Genomic DNA, 18,711 nt, shown 5'->3' with positions numbered 1-18,711 from the left:
CTTGTATTTCAAATATATATTAAATGGATTCCTTTTTGTTGTAATTCGCGAATTTCTTCACAACTGGATAAACAAATTTGTTTTCTTTGCATACTTGTCAATTCACATTGAAATACTGTACAATATTCGCGAAAAAAAAAACAAAAAGAAGCATAATTATATGTGAAAACAAAATAAATTAATTTTTCAATTAAGGCAGAACTTTTTTTGAATTTTCAATTTTTAGTATGGTTAAGGGAATACCGTTTTGACTTAATCTTCTAAAATATATGACGCTTTCTTCTGCAAATTCTTTTGCATGATTGTTAAATATCGGTAGATTCATCTGATAAGAGTTTCGACGTTAAAAATGATTAAATATATTGCACTTACAATACATAAAAATGATCAATATTGAAAAGCATGCTATTCGCGTTGTCGTAGAAATCAGTTGTTGCGCATGTGGTTTTCGTATAAATCGAATCAATCTCTTCCAATAATTATGAATTTTTCAATGTTTCATTTAGCGGCAAAAGTGTGCCGCTCGATGCACTTTACTGTGCAAAAACTTTAAAAATGGCTAAAAATGACGCATCCGATTTCAGTAATCTCCTCTGAAAATACACAAACGGGCACCTATTTTAAAATGATCGGTTAAGAACCGCGGATGTGCCTCCACAATCGACTGGATAAAATACGCATATTATTCGCGTATCGATATATTTTTGATCTATTTTCACACAGATTCGCGAATATGATAACACAAGCATGAATGTATTTAAAATCAATTCGAAGAAAAACGCGATTATATACGCGAATTTGTCAAAATATGTTTTTGCAGTTTTTCCCACATTCAAGGTAACTATATCCGCCGTTTTATTGGGCGGAATTGAACATGGCTGGATCATTAGATCCGGCACGTAAAAAAAACGTGGGGTTCCACGGAATTTGTATGGACTTTCATAAATTTAGACTCAAAAAATATGTTTTTTATAACAAATATAATATAATAAACTTACGCACCAAATTTTCGTCTTTGGAACCCAATTGCAAAGAAGCTACGGTGAATACATTCATGAGATATACACTAAACGAAGTAAAATCACGAGTTCTACAATCCTATAATTACTTTAGTCCGTTATCTGCATCCTAAATATAAGAAAAAATCAAAAAACACCGAAAATCCGGCTTCAAAATGTCAGCATCCATTTCGGGTGGATGCAGTGATTATATCGAAAAATCATACATTAGAACCATGTTGTCCATGGGGTATTCTGCAACTTAGTCACTGTTCACATATGCGTGCGTTGTGTAGTTTAGCCACAAATCAGGAAGGAACAAAAAAAAACTCGTTGGCTTCAACGCATTTTCACCCATTTTTTTTTTTACATTAACACTTTCACAGCTTCCACCGAACTTATTATTTATTACCAATATTTTATGATTTTGACAAGAACACTTCATATTATAGAAACGAATATTCATATTTCGCGATTTATAAACATGCAAACCTCAGGTTCAAGGAATTTAAAAAAATTTTGTGATTTCCCATATGCTGAATATACCCAAGATGGTGAAGGGTATCATATAGTCGGCCCAGTCCGACTTTACTACTTTCCTTACTGGTTTATATTAAAATAGTTATCTGATTTGTTCCGCGTTTTGAGTTTGGTTCTAAGACTCTGTTGTAATCATTTCACCTGCGGAGGATAGCGAGATAAAAAATAGAACTTAAGGTTCGATAATGGACTATAGCATAATTTAGACCTAGTCCCTGTGTGGAGGTTTCAGAAGGAGAAGGAATTATCAATTAAAAATTTCTGAAATTTGTATTATGGCTTACATAATCCGTTTTTAGACATGTCGGTATAGGTCCACTTTTTGGTATGTTCCATATATTTTCATTTCTAGTACCTGTCAGTATATCTATGGTGGAGGGTATCCAAGTATCCGGCCGAACTTAACTCTTTTTCACTTGTTCACATTACTACTATCACAGCTTCCACACAACTTATTATTTACTAACAATATTGTAATATTTTGACAAGAACACTTCATTTTATAGAAACGAACTCAAATTATGTGCAATATATTCATATTTCGCGAGTTATAAGCTTGCAAGCCTCAGTTTCAAGGAATTTAAAAGATTTTTGTAATTTCCCATATATTTATTGATTATCTTAAACGTATACCCTCTTTATTAATACTTTACTTTGGGGCGTATTAACATCTCTGCATATTTAAATGAATAATTAATGCCTTTCCACGGCAAACTATTCCAAGAAACACCCTTTGAGGTAGCATTTTCTTTTTGTCGATATGGTCCAGTTAAATGACTGAAAATAGAATAGCCGTATTAATAAGACACAGAAGGTAATCATGAGAGCTCTATACCAAAAATAACAATCAGTGAACCACCAACCACCTTCATACGATTGGGCACAATTAGAACTGGCAGTATCATTATCTTCGTCGAAGGTACTAAATTGTAGTCCCAAATGTTTTGACAGCTTATCTTCAATTGTTCCGCTATGAGCACCCAAATATTTCAATTTATATTTTTCGGTTTCGTTGCCAATCTGAAAACCATCATAGATGGCGTAACGTTCTTCATCATCCCAGGATTTTAAAATAACCTTTAATTCGACGATTGGAACAGCTGTGATTAGTTTATGTAATTTTTCGAGGCCAATGAAAAATTCTCCATGTGGTGGATTGCCGAATCCGTTTTTATATTCGGTCCAGTTTCTGTAAAAATTAACAGAACCATCCATGCGTCGCAAGATTGTTGTCCAGTTGAACCTAAATTATTTAAAACCAAACAAATATGCTATTAAATACGATTATTATTTTTTAACTATTTTTTTAAATTATTTGTAAAGCATTTTTTTCAGAAAATATCGAGCTTTTACAATCCCATATCATGCCTAAGGCTATTCGATAAACATTTTCTTTTTAAATATTGACTACTTTTTGGAGTCATTGTAATAAATTCAAATTGAGCGTATACACCATAGATTCATTCATGTGTCAATTATTTGTATATGTAATTTAAATAAATCCATTGATATTTTAAATGTTACCTACCCATCATTAAGTTCCATATTAAAATTGATGACACCATTCATCCACTCAGCGTGTTCCTATAATTTCTTCAGGTCTTTGTCATGTTTTTGTTCTCTGAAATTAGAAAAAAATGTGAAAATGTATATGACGTGTGGGCATTTCAAATCATGCATATTTTGAAGATTTCATAGACATAACTGTTATTCCTATACAAAATTAAAAACAAACCATTATGAAAAGTAGTACAGTCGAACGTGGCCGACTATATGATACTTTTCACCACTTGGGGTATATTCAAGAGATGCATCTGAACACACGTCGCATTTTTGAAGGACAATTGACATTAAATGGGACGAACTTAAATATGTGATCCTTTCTATATTTGAACCGACTTAAATCAATCCATACAATGGGACAAAATTTCTTTAATCCAGTTAAGGGGGAGTCCCCTTAAATTGAAAAAAAAAAAAATAAAACAAGTGAAAAAGCGTTAAGTTCGGCCGGGCCGAACTTTGGATACCCTCCACCATAGATATACTGACAGGTACTAGAAATGAAAATATAGGGAGCATACCATAAAGTGGACCTATACCGACATTTCTAAAAAGGGATTATGTAAACCATAACAAAAAATGCATTAATTTTTAATGGATAATTATATACTATGGCTAATCGAAATATTGGTTCTACACCCCATGTTTCTTTGGACTAAATCCGTTACAAAAATTATTACATCAGAGTCTTAGAACCAAACTCAAAACGCGGAACAAATCAGATAACCATTTGAATATAAAAAACGGGGTTCTATGGGGACTACCCCAAAATAGGGGCGAATATTAATAATTTTTGGTAGAGAGATTTGGTACCATATACGACTACAAAATACCAATTTGCAGCAAATTCGGTTGAATAACGCGTTCAAGAACCCTAAAATACCGAAAATTGGGGGTACCCTTATAGGGGGGCTATCCGAAAAAATGGACCTATATTCATAATTTTTTGTGGAGAGATTTGGGACCTATTAAGAACTCAAAATACTAAATTATAGCTAATTCGGCGGAAAAATACGATCAAAATCCTCAAAATATTGAAAATTAGGAGGTACCGTTATATGGGGGCTACCAGAAAAAGTGGACCTATATTTATAATTTTCCGTGGAGACATTTAGTACCCAATAAGAACCCAATGTAGCAAATTTCAGCGAATTCGGTTGAAAACGCGCTCAAGAACCCCAAAATACCGAAAATTGAGGGGTACCTTTATATGGGGGGTACCAGAAAAAATGGACCTATATTTATAATTTTTAGTAGGGAAATTTGGTACCTAATAAGAACTCAAAGTACCAAATTTCAGCGAATTCGGTTGAAAAACACGCTCAAGACCCCAAAATTGGGGGGTACCCTTATATGGGAGCTATGCCTAAACGTGGACCGATATACCCCATCTTCGAACTTGACCCGCCTGCAGATAAAAGACGACTCTATGCAAAATGTTGGGGCTCTATCTCAATTCGTTTAGACGCTAGAGTGATTACAACAGACAGAAGGACATGCTTAGATCGTCATAGAATTTTTCGCTGATCAAGAATATATATACTTTATAGGGTCGGAAATGATTATTTCGATGCGTTGCAAACGGAAAAACAAAACTAATATACCCTCCATACTATGGTGGAGGGTATAAAAATTAGTCTAGTTGTGGTGCATTCGGAGTGTATATTACAAATCTACTTAACGCCTGTTTATATGATTAAAATAAATTCGTGGTATATAATGTTCAAAGGAAAATGTTTAGGGATATTTTCCTTTGAAACCCCATTTTTGTAATTTCCTATTTTGTGATACGTTCAATAATATTTTACATACCTCTTGGTCAGATCATGAAGTCTGAAATAAAATAACGGTCATCATTAGTTGCCTGCCACAATCTATTTCTAAAGAAATACTTACTTTTCATTAAGATTTTCTGATTGCGTCAAAAGGGTATTTACTTTTATAAATAAATTCTTCCACAAAATCAAACGATGTTCATCTTCATAGGGATTCTAAACGAAATTGGAATACAATTGTTTGTCGAAACAAATTAGTTGGTTAATGTTTTAATTTTATTTGCATTTTTTGCTTACATAGTATTCCTCGCTGGTTGCGTTATCAGCTGCATTATTACAGTTGATTAGACCTTTTAATAGGACTATTACGAATAGCGTTTTCATCGAATGTTCGATTAACAACATATTGGATTGTACTGATTATATTCGCAATAGTAATTCCCTTTAAAAGTGGAATCTGAAATTTATAAAAATTCAGATTGATTTGTTTTGATTATTATTATACCCTCAACCAGAAGGTGGAGTGTATATTAAATATATCATTCAGTTTGCAACACATCGAACCGTATACCCCATAAAGTATATACATATATTCTTGATCAGAATGAAATTCTATGTGGATTTATACGTGTCCGTCTGTCTGTTGAAATCACAATAAAAAACGCAATATTTGAGATAGAGCTTTAAAATTTTGCACTGGCATTGCTGTTACTCTTAGGATGGTTGGTATTGCAAATGATATATCGGTCCACGTTTTGGTATAGCTCCCATATAGCGATACCCCCTAGTAATCGGTATTATAAGATTTTTGACATGTTTTTCAACCGAATTGGCTGTAATTTGCTACGGCCGGTTCTCATTGGGTATCAAATCTTCCAACGAAAAATGATCAATATTGGTACCCTGACTTTTTCAGTATTTTGGGAGTTTTAGACACGTTTTCAATAGAATCAAATTTAAATTCGTCATTATTGGCCTATGTTTGGGGTTAGCCCCAATCTAATGATATCCCCAAATATTCGTTATTTTGATGGTTTCAACCTAATTGGTTGTGCTTAGTTATTTTGGATTGTGGTATGGTGATTAATTACTAAAAATTGTCAAGCTTGGCTCACCTTTTAGGGAAGCTCCCATATAACGTTACATCCCAAATTTCAGTATATTGGGACCTCGGACACGCGCTTTAATTAAATTATCTGTTATTTTATACTTTGGATTCTCATTGAGTAGAAAGTCTTTCTATCAAAAATTATCAATATTGACCCAATTATCCGGGTAGTCTCTATGATTCAACTGAATTCGCTCTAATTTGATTTATCAAATTCTTATGGGGTGTCAACCTTACCACCAAAAACTATAAATCTCAATTTTTAGTTTGGTATATCTCTTATAGGTTGGTATCTTCCCATTTTGAAAACTTTAACCGACTTTTCTCTGTATATGTAATTTGGAACACTACAACATAGTCCAGTTATAAATGTACCGATCGACTTTAGGAATTTTGAATGGAGGATATAAAAAGTTCGGCCCGGCTGAACTTAACGACGTTTTTGCTTGTTTTTTATTAAGATTTATTATTAAGGAAATTCGATGCTAAATAGTCTGACTCATTCTTATCACTTAAATGGTCACACTAGTCTCGTGTGAATTAGAATTCATTCCCAGCACAAGCTATAAAATCAAAAAAAAAAAAAACTCGTTATCAATTATTCTTATCAATTTAGCCTATAACATATAATGTAATAGTATTAATTAAACGTGCCTGTGCAATTTGATATTTTCCGTTCTCTTTCTAACCAATAAGGAAAGTAGTAAAGTCGGACTGGGCCGACTATATGATACCCTTCACCAAATTTATGTAAAATCGGACGAAAATATATATGGGAACTATATTTAAATCGTAACGGATCTTCACGAAACTTAGCGCAAATCATTTTAGACTCAATTCAGTACGTTATGCCAAATTTCGTGTAAATGGAAAATTACATATGGTCTTTGGTGCACTATTTACATTAAATCGGACGAAAATATATATTGAAGCTATATCTAAATCTGAATCGATTTTCACGAAACTTAACACAAATCATTCAAGACTCAATTCAGTACGATATGCCAAATTTCGTGCACATCGGAGGATATATAGGGACTTTGGTACACCATTTACATTAAATCGGACGAAAATATATATGGGAGCTATATCTAAATCTGAAACGATTTTGAGGAAACCTAACACACATCATTCTAGACTTTATTTAGTACGCTATACCAAATATCGTGCAAATCGAAAGATGTCTAGAGACTTTGGTACATCATTTACCTGAAATCAGACGAAAATATAGATTGAAGCTATATCTAAATCTGGACCGATTTTCGGGAAACTTCACATATCATTCTAGACCTAATTCCGTACGTTGTGCAAAATTCCGTCCAAATCGAAAAATATTTAGGGACTTTGGTGCACCATTTACATTAAATCGGACGAAAATATATATGTGAGCCATATCAAAATCTGAACCGATTTATCCCAATTTCAATAGCGTTAGTCCTTGGGCCAAATAAATTACCTATGTTGAATTTCATCCAATTCGGATCATAAATGCATCCTGTACTTTGTTTACAATTTAACATGGACAGAAAGACGGACGGACGTGACTCTATGCATATTCTCAAAAGGAATTATGTGCCTATCTCGTTTCCTTTTGCCTGTTAAAAAATGTGATGAATGGTATAAAATTCACACTGTGAAAACAACAACAAAAATTTATTCAGGGGTTCTAATGCACAAATTCTTTTTAGTTGGAGTCCCTGGACCATAAAAATACGTTTGGGTCACTTCGTACATTTTTTATGTGAAAATATGCATATTTCACTTATTATAGTTTATTTCTAAATAAGGACTTAACAAGTTAAAATACAGCAAGTGAAAAAGCGTTAAGTTCGGACGGGCCGAACTTTGGATACCCTCCACCATAGATATACTGACAGGTACTTGAAATGAAAATATAGGGAAAATACATCGAAATTTCTACAAACCGATTATGTAAACCATAATGTAAAATATAAAACAAATTTCAGAAATTTTCAAGTTCGAAGATGGGGAATGAGCGGGATTTTAATATAAATATAAAAAAGGGAGTTAAATGGGGACTACCCCAGAAAGGGGGCGAATATTCATAATTTTTGGTGGGGAGATTTCTTACCACATACGACTTCAAAATACCAAATTGCAGCGAATTTGGTAGAAAAACGCGCTCAAGAACCACAAAATACCGAAAATTGGGGGTACCCTTATATAGGGGCTATCCGAAAAAATGGACCTATATTTATAATTTTTAGTGGAGAAATTTGCTAGAACTCAAAGTACTAACTTACAGCCAATTCGATGAAAAAATGCGACCAAAACCCCCAAAAATTCGGAAATTTGGGGGTACCGTTATATGGGGGCTAGCAGAAAAAGTGGACCGATATTTATAATTTTTAGTTTAGATATTTGGGACTAAATAAGAACTCAATGTTCCAAATTTCAGAGAATTCGGTTGAAAAACGCGCTCAATAACCCCAAAATTCCGAAAATTGGGGGTACCCTTATATGGGGACTATCCGAAAAAATTTACCTATATTTATAATTTTTTGTGGAGAGATTTGGTACCTATTAGGAACTGAAAATACTAAATTACAGCCATTTCGGTGGAAGAATACGATCAAAACCCCCAAAATACTGAAAATTAGGAGGTACCGTTATATGGGGGCTACCAGAAAAAGTGAACCTATATTTATAATTTTTTGTGGAGATATTTAGTACCCAATAAGAACTCAATGTACCAAATTTCAGAGTATTCGGTTGAAAAACGCGCTCAAGAACCCCAAAATACCGAAAATTGGGAGGTACTGTTATATGGAAGCTATGCCTAAACGTGGACCGATATATCCCATCTTCGAACTTGACCTGCCTGCAGACAAAGGACAGCCCTATGCAAAATTTCAGCACCCTATCTTAATTCCTTCAGAAGATAGCGTGATTACAACAGACGGACGGACATGGCTAGGTCGTCTCAGAATTTTACCCTGATCAAGAATATATATACTTTATAGGGTCGGAAATGAACCCTATTGAAATTGGAGAAAATCAGTTCATATTTATATATAGCTCCCATATATAGTTTCGTCCGATTTTATGTGAATTATGCACCAAACTCCCAATATTTGTCAGATTGAAACAAAATTTTGCACAGAGTACTGACTTAGGTCCAGACTGATGTCTGCGAAGTTTTGTTAAAATCGGCTCAGATTTAGATGTAGCTCCCATCTATAGTTTCGTACGATTTTTTGTGAATGATACACCAAACTGCCAATATTTGTCCAATTAGGACAACATTTTCTCCCTTATATGGGGACTATCCGAATAAAATTGACCTATATTTATAATTTTTTTGTGGAGAGATTTGGTACCAATTAGGAACTCAAAATACTACATTACAGCCATTTCGGTGGAAAAATACGATCAAAACCCAAAAAATACTGAAAATTAGGAGGTACCGTTATATGGAGCTACCAGAAAAAGTGAACCTATATTTATAATTTTTTGTGAAAACATTTAGTACCCAATAAGAACTCAATGTACCAAATTTCAGCGTATTCGGTTGAAAAACGCGCTCAGGAACCCCAAAATACCGAAAATCGGGAGGTACTGTTATATGGGAGCTATGCCTAAACGTGGATCGATATATCCCATCTTCGAACTTGACCTGCCTGCAGACAAAAGACAAACGTATGTAAAATTTCAGCACCCTATATCAATTCCTTCAGGAATAATTATTGCAATATCGTATGTTTTTGCATTTATACTCCCATTTATACTCCTTAAGTACATTAATATGTAAAAGTGAGATAAAACCACGCTTACTACAAGTCGAACACGATTATAGTAAACACTGGATATACTGAAAAAAATGTTTTCATATGCCACTTTTTATTTTTAATCAATCCTGAAAAAAGTAAAAAAAAGTAAATTTTTGATAGTTTATATTCTAAGGGGAACTCAAGTGCGCCATTTCCTTTTCTCCACTATTTAGATTTTTTTTCTTATAATCTTTCCTTCGACAACCTATTTGCGGTTTAAGAGTCACGTTATTCATTTTGTAATCGTTTTAAAATACGCCTTGATTTTTTAAATTTTTTTATTTCTTTAATTTTATTTTCAAAGTTTAGAGTTTGGCAAAGATTTTCACCGCTTTTAAGACACTTTTACGCAAAAAATCTTACAGATTCATAAAATTCGACATGTTTTCTTTTTAATGACATCAAAAAATATTTTATTTTCCAAAATTGAAAAAATGACGTTTTGCCCAAAAAACTGTCCAAATTACCTATAGTGCACTGTAACTTTGCCAATCCTCAAACGATTTACCAAATATATCTCTTGCTTGGAAGGAAAAATTCTACTCTTTGAAAGTAAACAAGTGATATAACGTTAAGTTCGGCCGGGCCGAACTTTGTTGGAATCGGTTCAGATTTATATATAGCTCCCATATATAGTTTCGTCTGATTTTATGTGAATGATGTACCAAACTCCCAATATTTGTCCGATTGGGACAAAATGTTTCACAGAGTACTGAATTAGGTCTAGACCGATGTCTACGAAGTTTTGTTAAAAACGATTCAGATTTAAATAAAGCTTCCATATATAGTTTCGTCCGATTTTATGTGAATGATGCACCAAACTCCCAATATTTGTCCAATTGGGACAAAATTTTTCACAGAGTACTGAGTTAGGTCCAGACTGATGTCTGCGAAGTTTTGCTAAAATCGGTTCAGATTTAGACATAGCTCCCATAGTAGATTCGTCCGATTTTATGTGAACGATGCACCAAACTGTCTGCGAAGTTTTTTTAAAATCGGTTCAGTTTTAGTTTCGTACGATTTTTTGTTAATGATACCCCAACTCTCAATATTTGTCCGATTGCGACAAAATTTTTCACAGAGTACTGAATTAGGTCCAGACTGATGTCTGCAGGGTTTTGTTAAAATCGGTTCAGATAAATAAAGTTTCTTCCCATTTTTTGGAAATGATACGCCAAACTACCAGTATTTTTCCGATGGAGCAAAATTTTGCATAGCGAATGCAATTGAGGAAAACATTATGTGTCATAAGGTTTGTTGAAATCGGTTCAGATTTTAATATAGGTCTTATATATATATTCGTTCGATTTTATGTATCTCCAAGTCTGTCCGTTTGACACGCAATTTTGCATTGATTTCAAAATGGTATACATATGGGATTTTTTCAATTGGTTCAAATATCGATCTAGGATATTGCAGATATTAACATCTCTTGCATGCTCTCAAAGTGGAGAAGGGTATCACATAGTCGGCCTCGTCCGACTTTTGACATTTCCTTAATTTTTTTTATTTTCCTCATATTCGAAAGCTTTTTTTAATTTTCTTCTCCCTAACACAATCAAAATTATACGTCTTTATATTATAAACTAGCGGGGCCCGTGGCGCTTCGCTGCCCTTGCTGAAGTTATCAAATTCAAATTTAGATATGGTCAATTAGAAAGCATCCTATATGCAGCTGCAATATTTACTAAATTTAATTTAAAATTAGGTAAACCCTTGTATTTTTATATGCTCGCATTAATGTCCATGTTGTAGTAGTTGTATAGTAGTTATTAAATAATTCGCTGTTTTCTGTAATGGTGGTAATTTTTGTTTTTTCGCAAAGTAACAATCATTCAAAAAATATATATTATCACCTCCATCTGTTACCTTCTCCACAAATTGTTTAGAAGCCTTGAAGAAAGTTTTTAGCTCTTAGTACTACAGTATAAAGGAATAAATATGCAGCCTCAAAAAACTCGATTTTTATACCCTTCACCACACTGTGGTACAGGTCTTTGTCCATATGTTTCTAACAGGCAAAAGGAATCGTGATACACCCATAGTTCCTTTTGAGAATATGCATAGAATAACTTTCTGAGTCGATTTACGCATGTCCGTCTGTCCCTCCTTCCGCCCATGTATTTTTGTTAACAAAGTACAGGTCGCATTTATGATCCGATTTGGATGAAATTTGGCACAGTTCACTTATTTGGCCCAAGGACGAACCCTATTGAAATTGGAGAAAATCGGTTCAGATGTAGATATAGCTCCCATATATAGTTTCGTCCGATTTTATGTAAATGATGCACCAAACTCCCAATATTTTCATGAAAATCGTTTCAGATTTAGATATAGATAGGTAAATAATGCGTCAAAGTCTCTATATATCCTTCGATTTGCACGAAAATTAGCATAGCGTACCGAATTGAGTCTAAAGTGATGAGGGCTAAGCTATGTATAGATCCCATATATATTTTCGTCCGATTTAAGGTAAATAATGCACCAAATTTATGTATGCAAAGTTTTGTTAGAATCGGTTCAGATTTAGATATAGCTCCCATATATGGTTTCGTCCGATTTTATGTGAATGATGCACCAAACTCCCAATATGTGTCCGATTGGGACAAAAGTTTGCACAGACTATGTATTTGGTGCAGACTGATGTCTGCGAAGTTTTGTTAAAGTCGGTTCAGATTTAGACATAGCTCCCATATATAGTTTCGTCCGATTTTTTGTGGATGATACACCAAACTCCCAATATTTGTCCGATTGAGCAAAATTTTGCATATCAAATGCTATTGAGAAAAAACGATGTGTGATAAGGTTTGTTGAAATCGGTTCAGATTTTGATTTAAGTCTTATATATAATTTCGTTCCATTTTATGTAAATGCAGAAAGGCCTTTGCCTGTTTGATTTACACGATTTAAACAAATGTTATATGCAACGGTTGCTCAATTAGATCCATGTGCTTATATATAGCTCCCATACATAATTTTACTCGATTTCATACAAATGGTACCAAAGAATCCAACGTTCTTTTGAACGTTCCTTACTGGTTTGAAATAACAGTGGTGTATCTGAATTTACCCTATCCCAGTCTCTGACTTTTTCCAGGTGATAAATCGATTTATAATTAAAATGATTTTTTTTTTTTTTTTTTTTGAAATCCAAATAACACTTTGTTTGATTTTGTTCAAAATAAAATTTTTTTCACAAACTGACAAAAATGGAAAATTATAATGTCAACCAATTTTTTTCAATTCTACACAATTTTTATTTTAATGTACATACATGCATATGTATTTATTTCAAAATATATCCTCATCATTCGAAAGTATTTCCTCATCGTATGATGAGTATTTGTATCCATGTTACTCAACCATATTTTCAAGTCGCTACGTTAAGATATACCCATAGAAAACGTTCTACATATGTATGTACATTCTTTCAGATGTATGAATACTTCTGATGCTATTACTCCTCAGTTTTTTTCCAACCTATGTTACTTCCATGGGATCGTGAACATTTTAATAAAATCTGCTTAATGGTCTTTGAGTCCACAAACAATATTTTTTCTATTTTCTACGTATAAATTTAAATGCAATGAGTTGTGCATTTTCCCTTGTCCGCGGTCTGTCGTGTGGATGATGCGTATTTACACTCACGGTACTCAGCAATACTTTGAAGTCGGTGTCTGTAACCGTACTTAAGATATGCACGATTTACATGTTCATAATTTTTGAGGTATGATCACGTTCGATGCTATAACAACGCATCCTCGGGATATCTTAGAAGTGGAATCTTAGCATATGTTATTCCCAGGGCATGTTATGACGTTATGTGAAAATCTCAGTCAAATCTTTTCAGCATTTTAGAGTCTAAAAACGAAATATTTTCAATTTTTAATATGCTGATTTTTAAAATGCAGTAAAAAGTGCATTTTCCGTTGATCGTACCATGCTCTTTTTTGTATGGATGGTGTGTATTCACACCTTCGTTATTCAGGCAAATTTTGAAAACGGTATCTGTAACCGTTCTTAAGATAAACGCATATTATATGTTCAGAAATTTCGAGGTATGTTTACTATTGATGCTATAACTCCGCATCCACGCGGAATTTTAAAAGTTTATATAGCCTATGTTATTTCAGGGCATGCCCCGACATACAGTGTAAATCTCATTAAGATCTGTTCAGCGGTTTTGGCGTCTATCGGTAACATACAAACAAACAAACAAATTTTTTTCTATTTTATATATATAGAAGAAGATAGATTCATCGTATAGTCAGAAAGAAAATAAATTTTGTCTTTTTATATGTATTTTTTCGTATTTCTACCACTGTAACTTTGTCAATCCTCAATCGATTTACCAAATATATCTCTTGCTTGGAAGGGGAAATTCTACTCTTTGAAAGAAAACAAGTGAAAAGAGGTTAAGTTCGGCCGGGCCCAACTTTGGATACCCTCTACAATAGGTATACTGACAGGTACTTGAAACGAAAATATAAGGAACATACCAAAAAGGGGACCTATCCCGGTTATTCTACAGACCGATTTATGTAAACCATTATGTACACCATAAAAATCTGAAAACCCCAAAACGTGGACCGATATTTATATCGCACGATAGAGGGGAACATGTCAATAGAATCCTCAAATTATTGCAATTTATAATGCAAAGTTATATGAGTCTATGTCTGAAGGGGACCAATATGGATTACATAGTGTAGAAATTAGCGAATATTTGGTATTATCTTTATATAGGGGCTATGCCTAATTAATGGCCGAAATCAATATTTATGTTTTGTATATCAATACTTTCCTTCTGGAGGTATCATTATATGAGGGAGGTTCTTAAAAAATGGACAGCTTAATATGCATTTGTAGGCTTACATTTGATTTTATTTGAATTTTCAAAAGGAGTCATATCTTTCTTTAAATGTTACAAGTAACTGCAGAAATCTATAATGCCAGACACTACAGTGTAGTGTAGGGTATAAACATAGAAGCTAATTTCAATGGTGTCATGTTGCGGAACATATTATAATTTTGCACAATGACAAACAAAAAAAAAACCAAAAAAACATATTTGTAATGCCTCTTTTGCTGTGTCAACCAATTTGTGGGCCATGAAACAAACATTGTATAAGAGGAAAATTTCTTGTACGTACTCCATTCCGAGTGCGTGTTTTTTTCCACTCTGTATGATATGTGGCATTATTCCAGCAATGTAAGAGCTATTTTCTGCTCGTATATTTCTTCACAGTAAGCACTTTATAATATTTTTTAAGAATTTTTATCTGAGTATGTGTCAAATGTCACTAAATAATGAGCAGAAAAAAAAAACTGTCGGGAAATTCCAAAGACGAAAACCAATGAAACAAAAGTTATGATTTGTCGTCAAATATAACTTCCAACACATTCTATAACTCATGGCAAGGAGAACAGCATGAGAAAATTGATCACATATTTCGGCCGCAGTTCAATGGATGCCTTAAAAACATAACAACGAAAACAGTGCACATATATGTAAATGTATAATTTTGTATTTATTCTAGACAATTTTTGTATTATCGTGAATTTGGTAGCATTTAGCAAAGATATACTAACAATATTTTCATTAGAAAATACGATGGAAGCAATTTACAACAATTATTAAAATTTGTTGCTACAAAAAATTTAGGCAAGCGAGTAAGTCGGACTATATGATACCCTTTACTAAACCAGTAAGGAAAGTAGTAAAGTCGGACGGGGCTGACTATATGATACCCTTCACCACTTTGGGTATATTCAACAGATGGGATCCTAACGGACGTCGCATTTTTTAAGGACCATTAACATGAAATTAAACATGTCATTTTGCAACCCATACTAAATTTTGGTCAGATATAGAGTTGCTTCTTGTAATGCGACAAAATTATGTAAATAATAATGTATAATAAAGCAAAATATCGAAATCTAAACCGATTTCATCAGCCACATTTTGAGTTCTTCATTTACTTATAAATCCAAATTTCGTGTAAATGGAAGGATATAATGACTTTGGTGCACCATTTACACAAAAACTGACGAATATATATATATATATACTAGCGGGCCCGGCAAACGTTGTCTTGCATAGCATTATTATTGATGTATAATTTAAAAATATAATTCAAGATATCCCAAAATTAAGCTACACTCCACGATTTAAGATAGTGCTCTGAAATTTGCACATACATTGCTACTACTCCTACGATATTTGGTATTGAAAATGTTCAATATTAGTTCACTATGTAGGGTATCCCCATATAACGGTACCTTCAATATGAGAAATTGTAACGATTTTATCAACAGAATAGGTTGCAATTGAGCAGAAAGTGTCTGTACCATATATTATCAATATTGGCATATATTTCGGGGTACCGCCTATATAATGGTAGCCCTTAACATTCGGTATTTTGAAGATCTTGGGCACGGTTTTCAACAGCATTGCTTTTAATTTAATATAAGGGATAGTCTTGAGCAGAAAATCTCTCTACATAAAGTTATCAAATTTATATCAGTATTTGGCAGTGATTTTATATTTTTGATGATCATCGAGTAGAAAATGACACTCCACATTATATGATCCTTTGGGGATTTGGACACGTTTTTCAGCCTAATCAGCTGTAATTGGTTGTTTTAATTGGTAGCATAAATCCTACTAAAATTGTCAATATCAGTTCACTCTTCTGTATTTTGGGGGGTTTAGTCACGCGTTAAAACAAAATTTTATATTTTAGATGATCAGTGAGTACAAAATCTACATACTTAAATTATCAATATTGATCCAAGTTTCCGGGTAACACCCATATCATTTTCTTCATTTTCTCATGTGGTGTCAAATCTTCATACCAACAATTAATTAATCCCCATTCCCATTGTATGTCTAAATATAATAAAATATGTAATTTCGGGATATCTTGGGGTGAAGAATTATCTATTTAGGGCCAAGTTTTGATATAACATAAAAATACAGGTCCCGCCCCAGTTTCGGTTCTATAAAGACATTGACTGAATTTTCTTATAGAGTCAGCTATAATTAGGGATAACGGATTCCTGTGAATAAAAAACAGTATCCCAGAAATTATGGACTATAGATTAACGTTTTAGAAATACGTCATAATTATTTCCCGTTCAATTTTCTTAGGCATGGTTTTCAACAGAATTGCTTTTAGTTTAATATAGGGATATACTTATTGAACAGAAAATCTCACTACATAAAATTATCAATATTGGCCCAAGTATCAAGGTAACGCTAACCCTAACCCTAATTTTACATTTTGGATGATCATTGAGTGGAAAATGTTCCTAACAAAATTTACCCATGCTTCCGAAAAGCCTCGATATAATGGAACTTCAAAATCTCCTTACAAAGAATTATCAATATTGGTCAAAGTTTGTGAATTGCACCCATATAATGGTATCCCCCATAATTTCTCATGTTGTGAAAAATCTTCCTACCAATAATTAATATGTCTCCATTCCCATTGTTGTAATTAAAATAGTTCATTCCGGGATATTGGGGGAGACACATTTTTGCGACAGAGTATCTACTAAGGTCCGAGTTTTGATATAGCATCTACATAGCATAATACCCCATTTATTATAATGTATTATAAAGACATTGACCGAATTAGGCATAACGAATTCCTGTGAATAAAAAACATCATTCCAGGAATTTTGCACTACAGCTTAACGTTAAAAAATGCCATAATTATTTCCAGTTCAATTTTCGGTATGTTGAATTTCTTACTCCCGTTTTCCAACTTGAGTGTTATCGGTAGTTAGCATGTTCAATACGAATGGGTAACATCGGACGTAGGTTTCCGTATAACCTTCAAGTCGCTACGTCATCGCTAATTTTTATAAAATTGCTGGTTTTTTGTTTGCTGAGCTTAATGATAGATTTTTGCAAAGAAGATATCTCGTATATTACACTGTGATAAACATTTGTGGTGTCGGATATATGCGAGGTAGGCATATAACCGTCTGATTTGATATTTCCCGTGGCATAGCAATATTTCAGGTACTTTAAGGAACAACATGTTCCTATTATTGTTATTTTCAATCAATTTAATCAAGTCATGGATCTTAGAATCAGAATACCCTGAATGGACACGAACTCTGATTTTCCATCCTTGCATTAGTCCCTAAATGTACTTGCATTCTATGGGCGACCTAAGTCAGGTCGTCTTCTCCTCGGCATCTTAATGTTATTAATTAATGACGTTAAGATGCCGAACAATAGTGTAACTATCACAGGGTCACTATCTCAATAGATCACAAAAGTAAAGAAAGTTCTCGCGCACGTATCGGTAATCGAAACTTAATCCATTCAGAAACTTAATTTGTGACTAAACATAAAATTTATTAAACTAAAAAAAATTCTGACAAAAAAAGCAATTTGAATGTATGAATCTACATTTTATTTAGAAAATATTTGTATTGGAAATATAAAAGTCAGCTTTTTGGAGATTTCCCGGCATTTATTCGATCTTTTCTCAACTTTTAAACCTTCCCTGAAGCTCCACGAACATTTCAAGACTAAGATAAGAAAAATCCGTTCAGCCGTTTTACCCAAAATCGGTCGAAAATATATACGGGAGCTGTATCTAAATCTGAACCGTTTTTCACAAAATTCAACACACATCATTCTAGACTTATTTCATTACGCTGTGCCAAATTTCGTGCAAATCGAAGGATATATAGAGACTTTTGTGCACTATTTACCTAAAATCGGACGAAAATATATATGGGACCTTTAACCAAAACTGAACCGATTTTCACGAAATATAACACACATCGTTCAAGCCTTAATTCAGAATGCTATGCCAAATTTCGTTTAAATCGAAGGATATATAGGGACTTTGATGCACTATTTACCTAAAATCGGACGAAAATATATATGAGAGCTATATCTATATATGAACCGA

At 33.4% G+C, this 18,711-nt stretch overlaps 1 protein-coding gene across 1 annotated transcript; it reads right to left on the bottom strand.

The window, feature by feature from the left end:
- Positions 1-2,179: 2,179 nt before the first annotated feature.
- LOC133331455 (ficolin-2-like) lies at positions 2,180-5,278 on the bottom strand. The gene is made up of 4 exons (XM_061539846.1): positions 5,171-5,278; positions 4,995-5,089; positions 2,374-2,781; positions 2,180-2,315 (listed from the first exon to the last, which is right to left on the bottom strand). The coding sequence occupies exons 1-4, from the start codon at positions 5,276-5,278 to the stop codon at positions 2,180-2,182; spliced, it is 747 nt and encodes a 248-aa protein (XP_061395830.1).
- Between the last annotated feature and the right edge of the window lie 13,433 nt (positions 5,279-18,711).

This window comes from Musca vetustissima, unplaced genomic scaffold (genome assembly GCF_032173495.1).
Source record: "Musca vetustissima isolate MV318-11 ecotype Yass unplaced genomic scaffold, APGP_CSIRO_Mvet_v1 utg14423, whole genome shotgun sequence".
Lineage (NCBI taxonomy): Eukaryota > Metazoa > Arthropoda > Insecta > Diptera > Muscidae > Musca > Musca vetustissima.
Note: the sequence above shows the minus strand (reverse complement) of the source record. Positions and strands in the feature narration are given on the sequence as shown.

Excerpts from the sequence above, each read along its gene's own strand:
- LOC133331455 (XM_061539846.1), bottom strand. The coding sequence starts at position 5,278 with ATGTTGTTAATCGAACATTCGATGAAAACGCTATTCGTAATAGTCCTA. Across the intron at positions 2,782-4,994 it reads TCAGAAAATCTTAATGAAAA|GTTCAACTGGACAACAATCT; the intron begins GTAAGTATTTCT and ends TAAATAATTTAG. Across the intron at positions 2,316-2,373 it reads TTCACTGATTGTTATTTTTG|TCATTTAACTGGACCATATC; the intron begins GTATAGAGCTCT and ends TTCTATTTTCAG.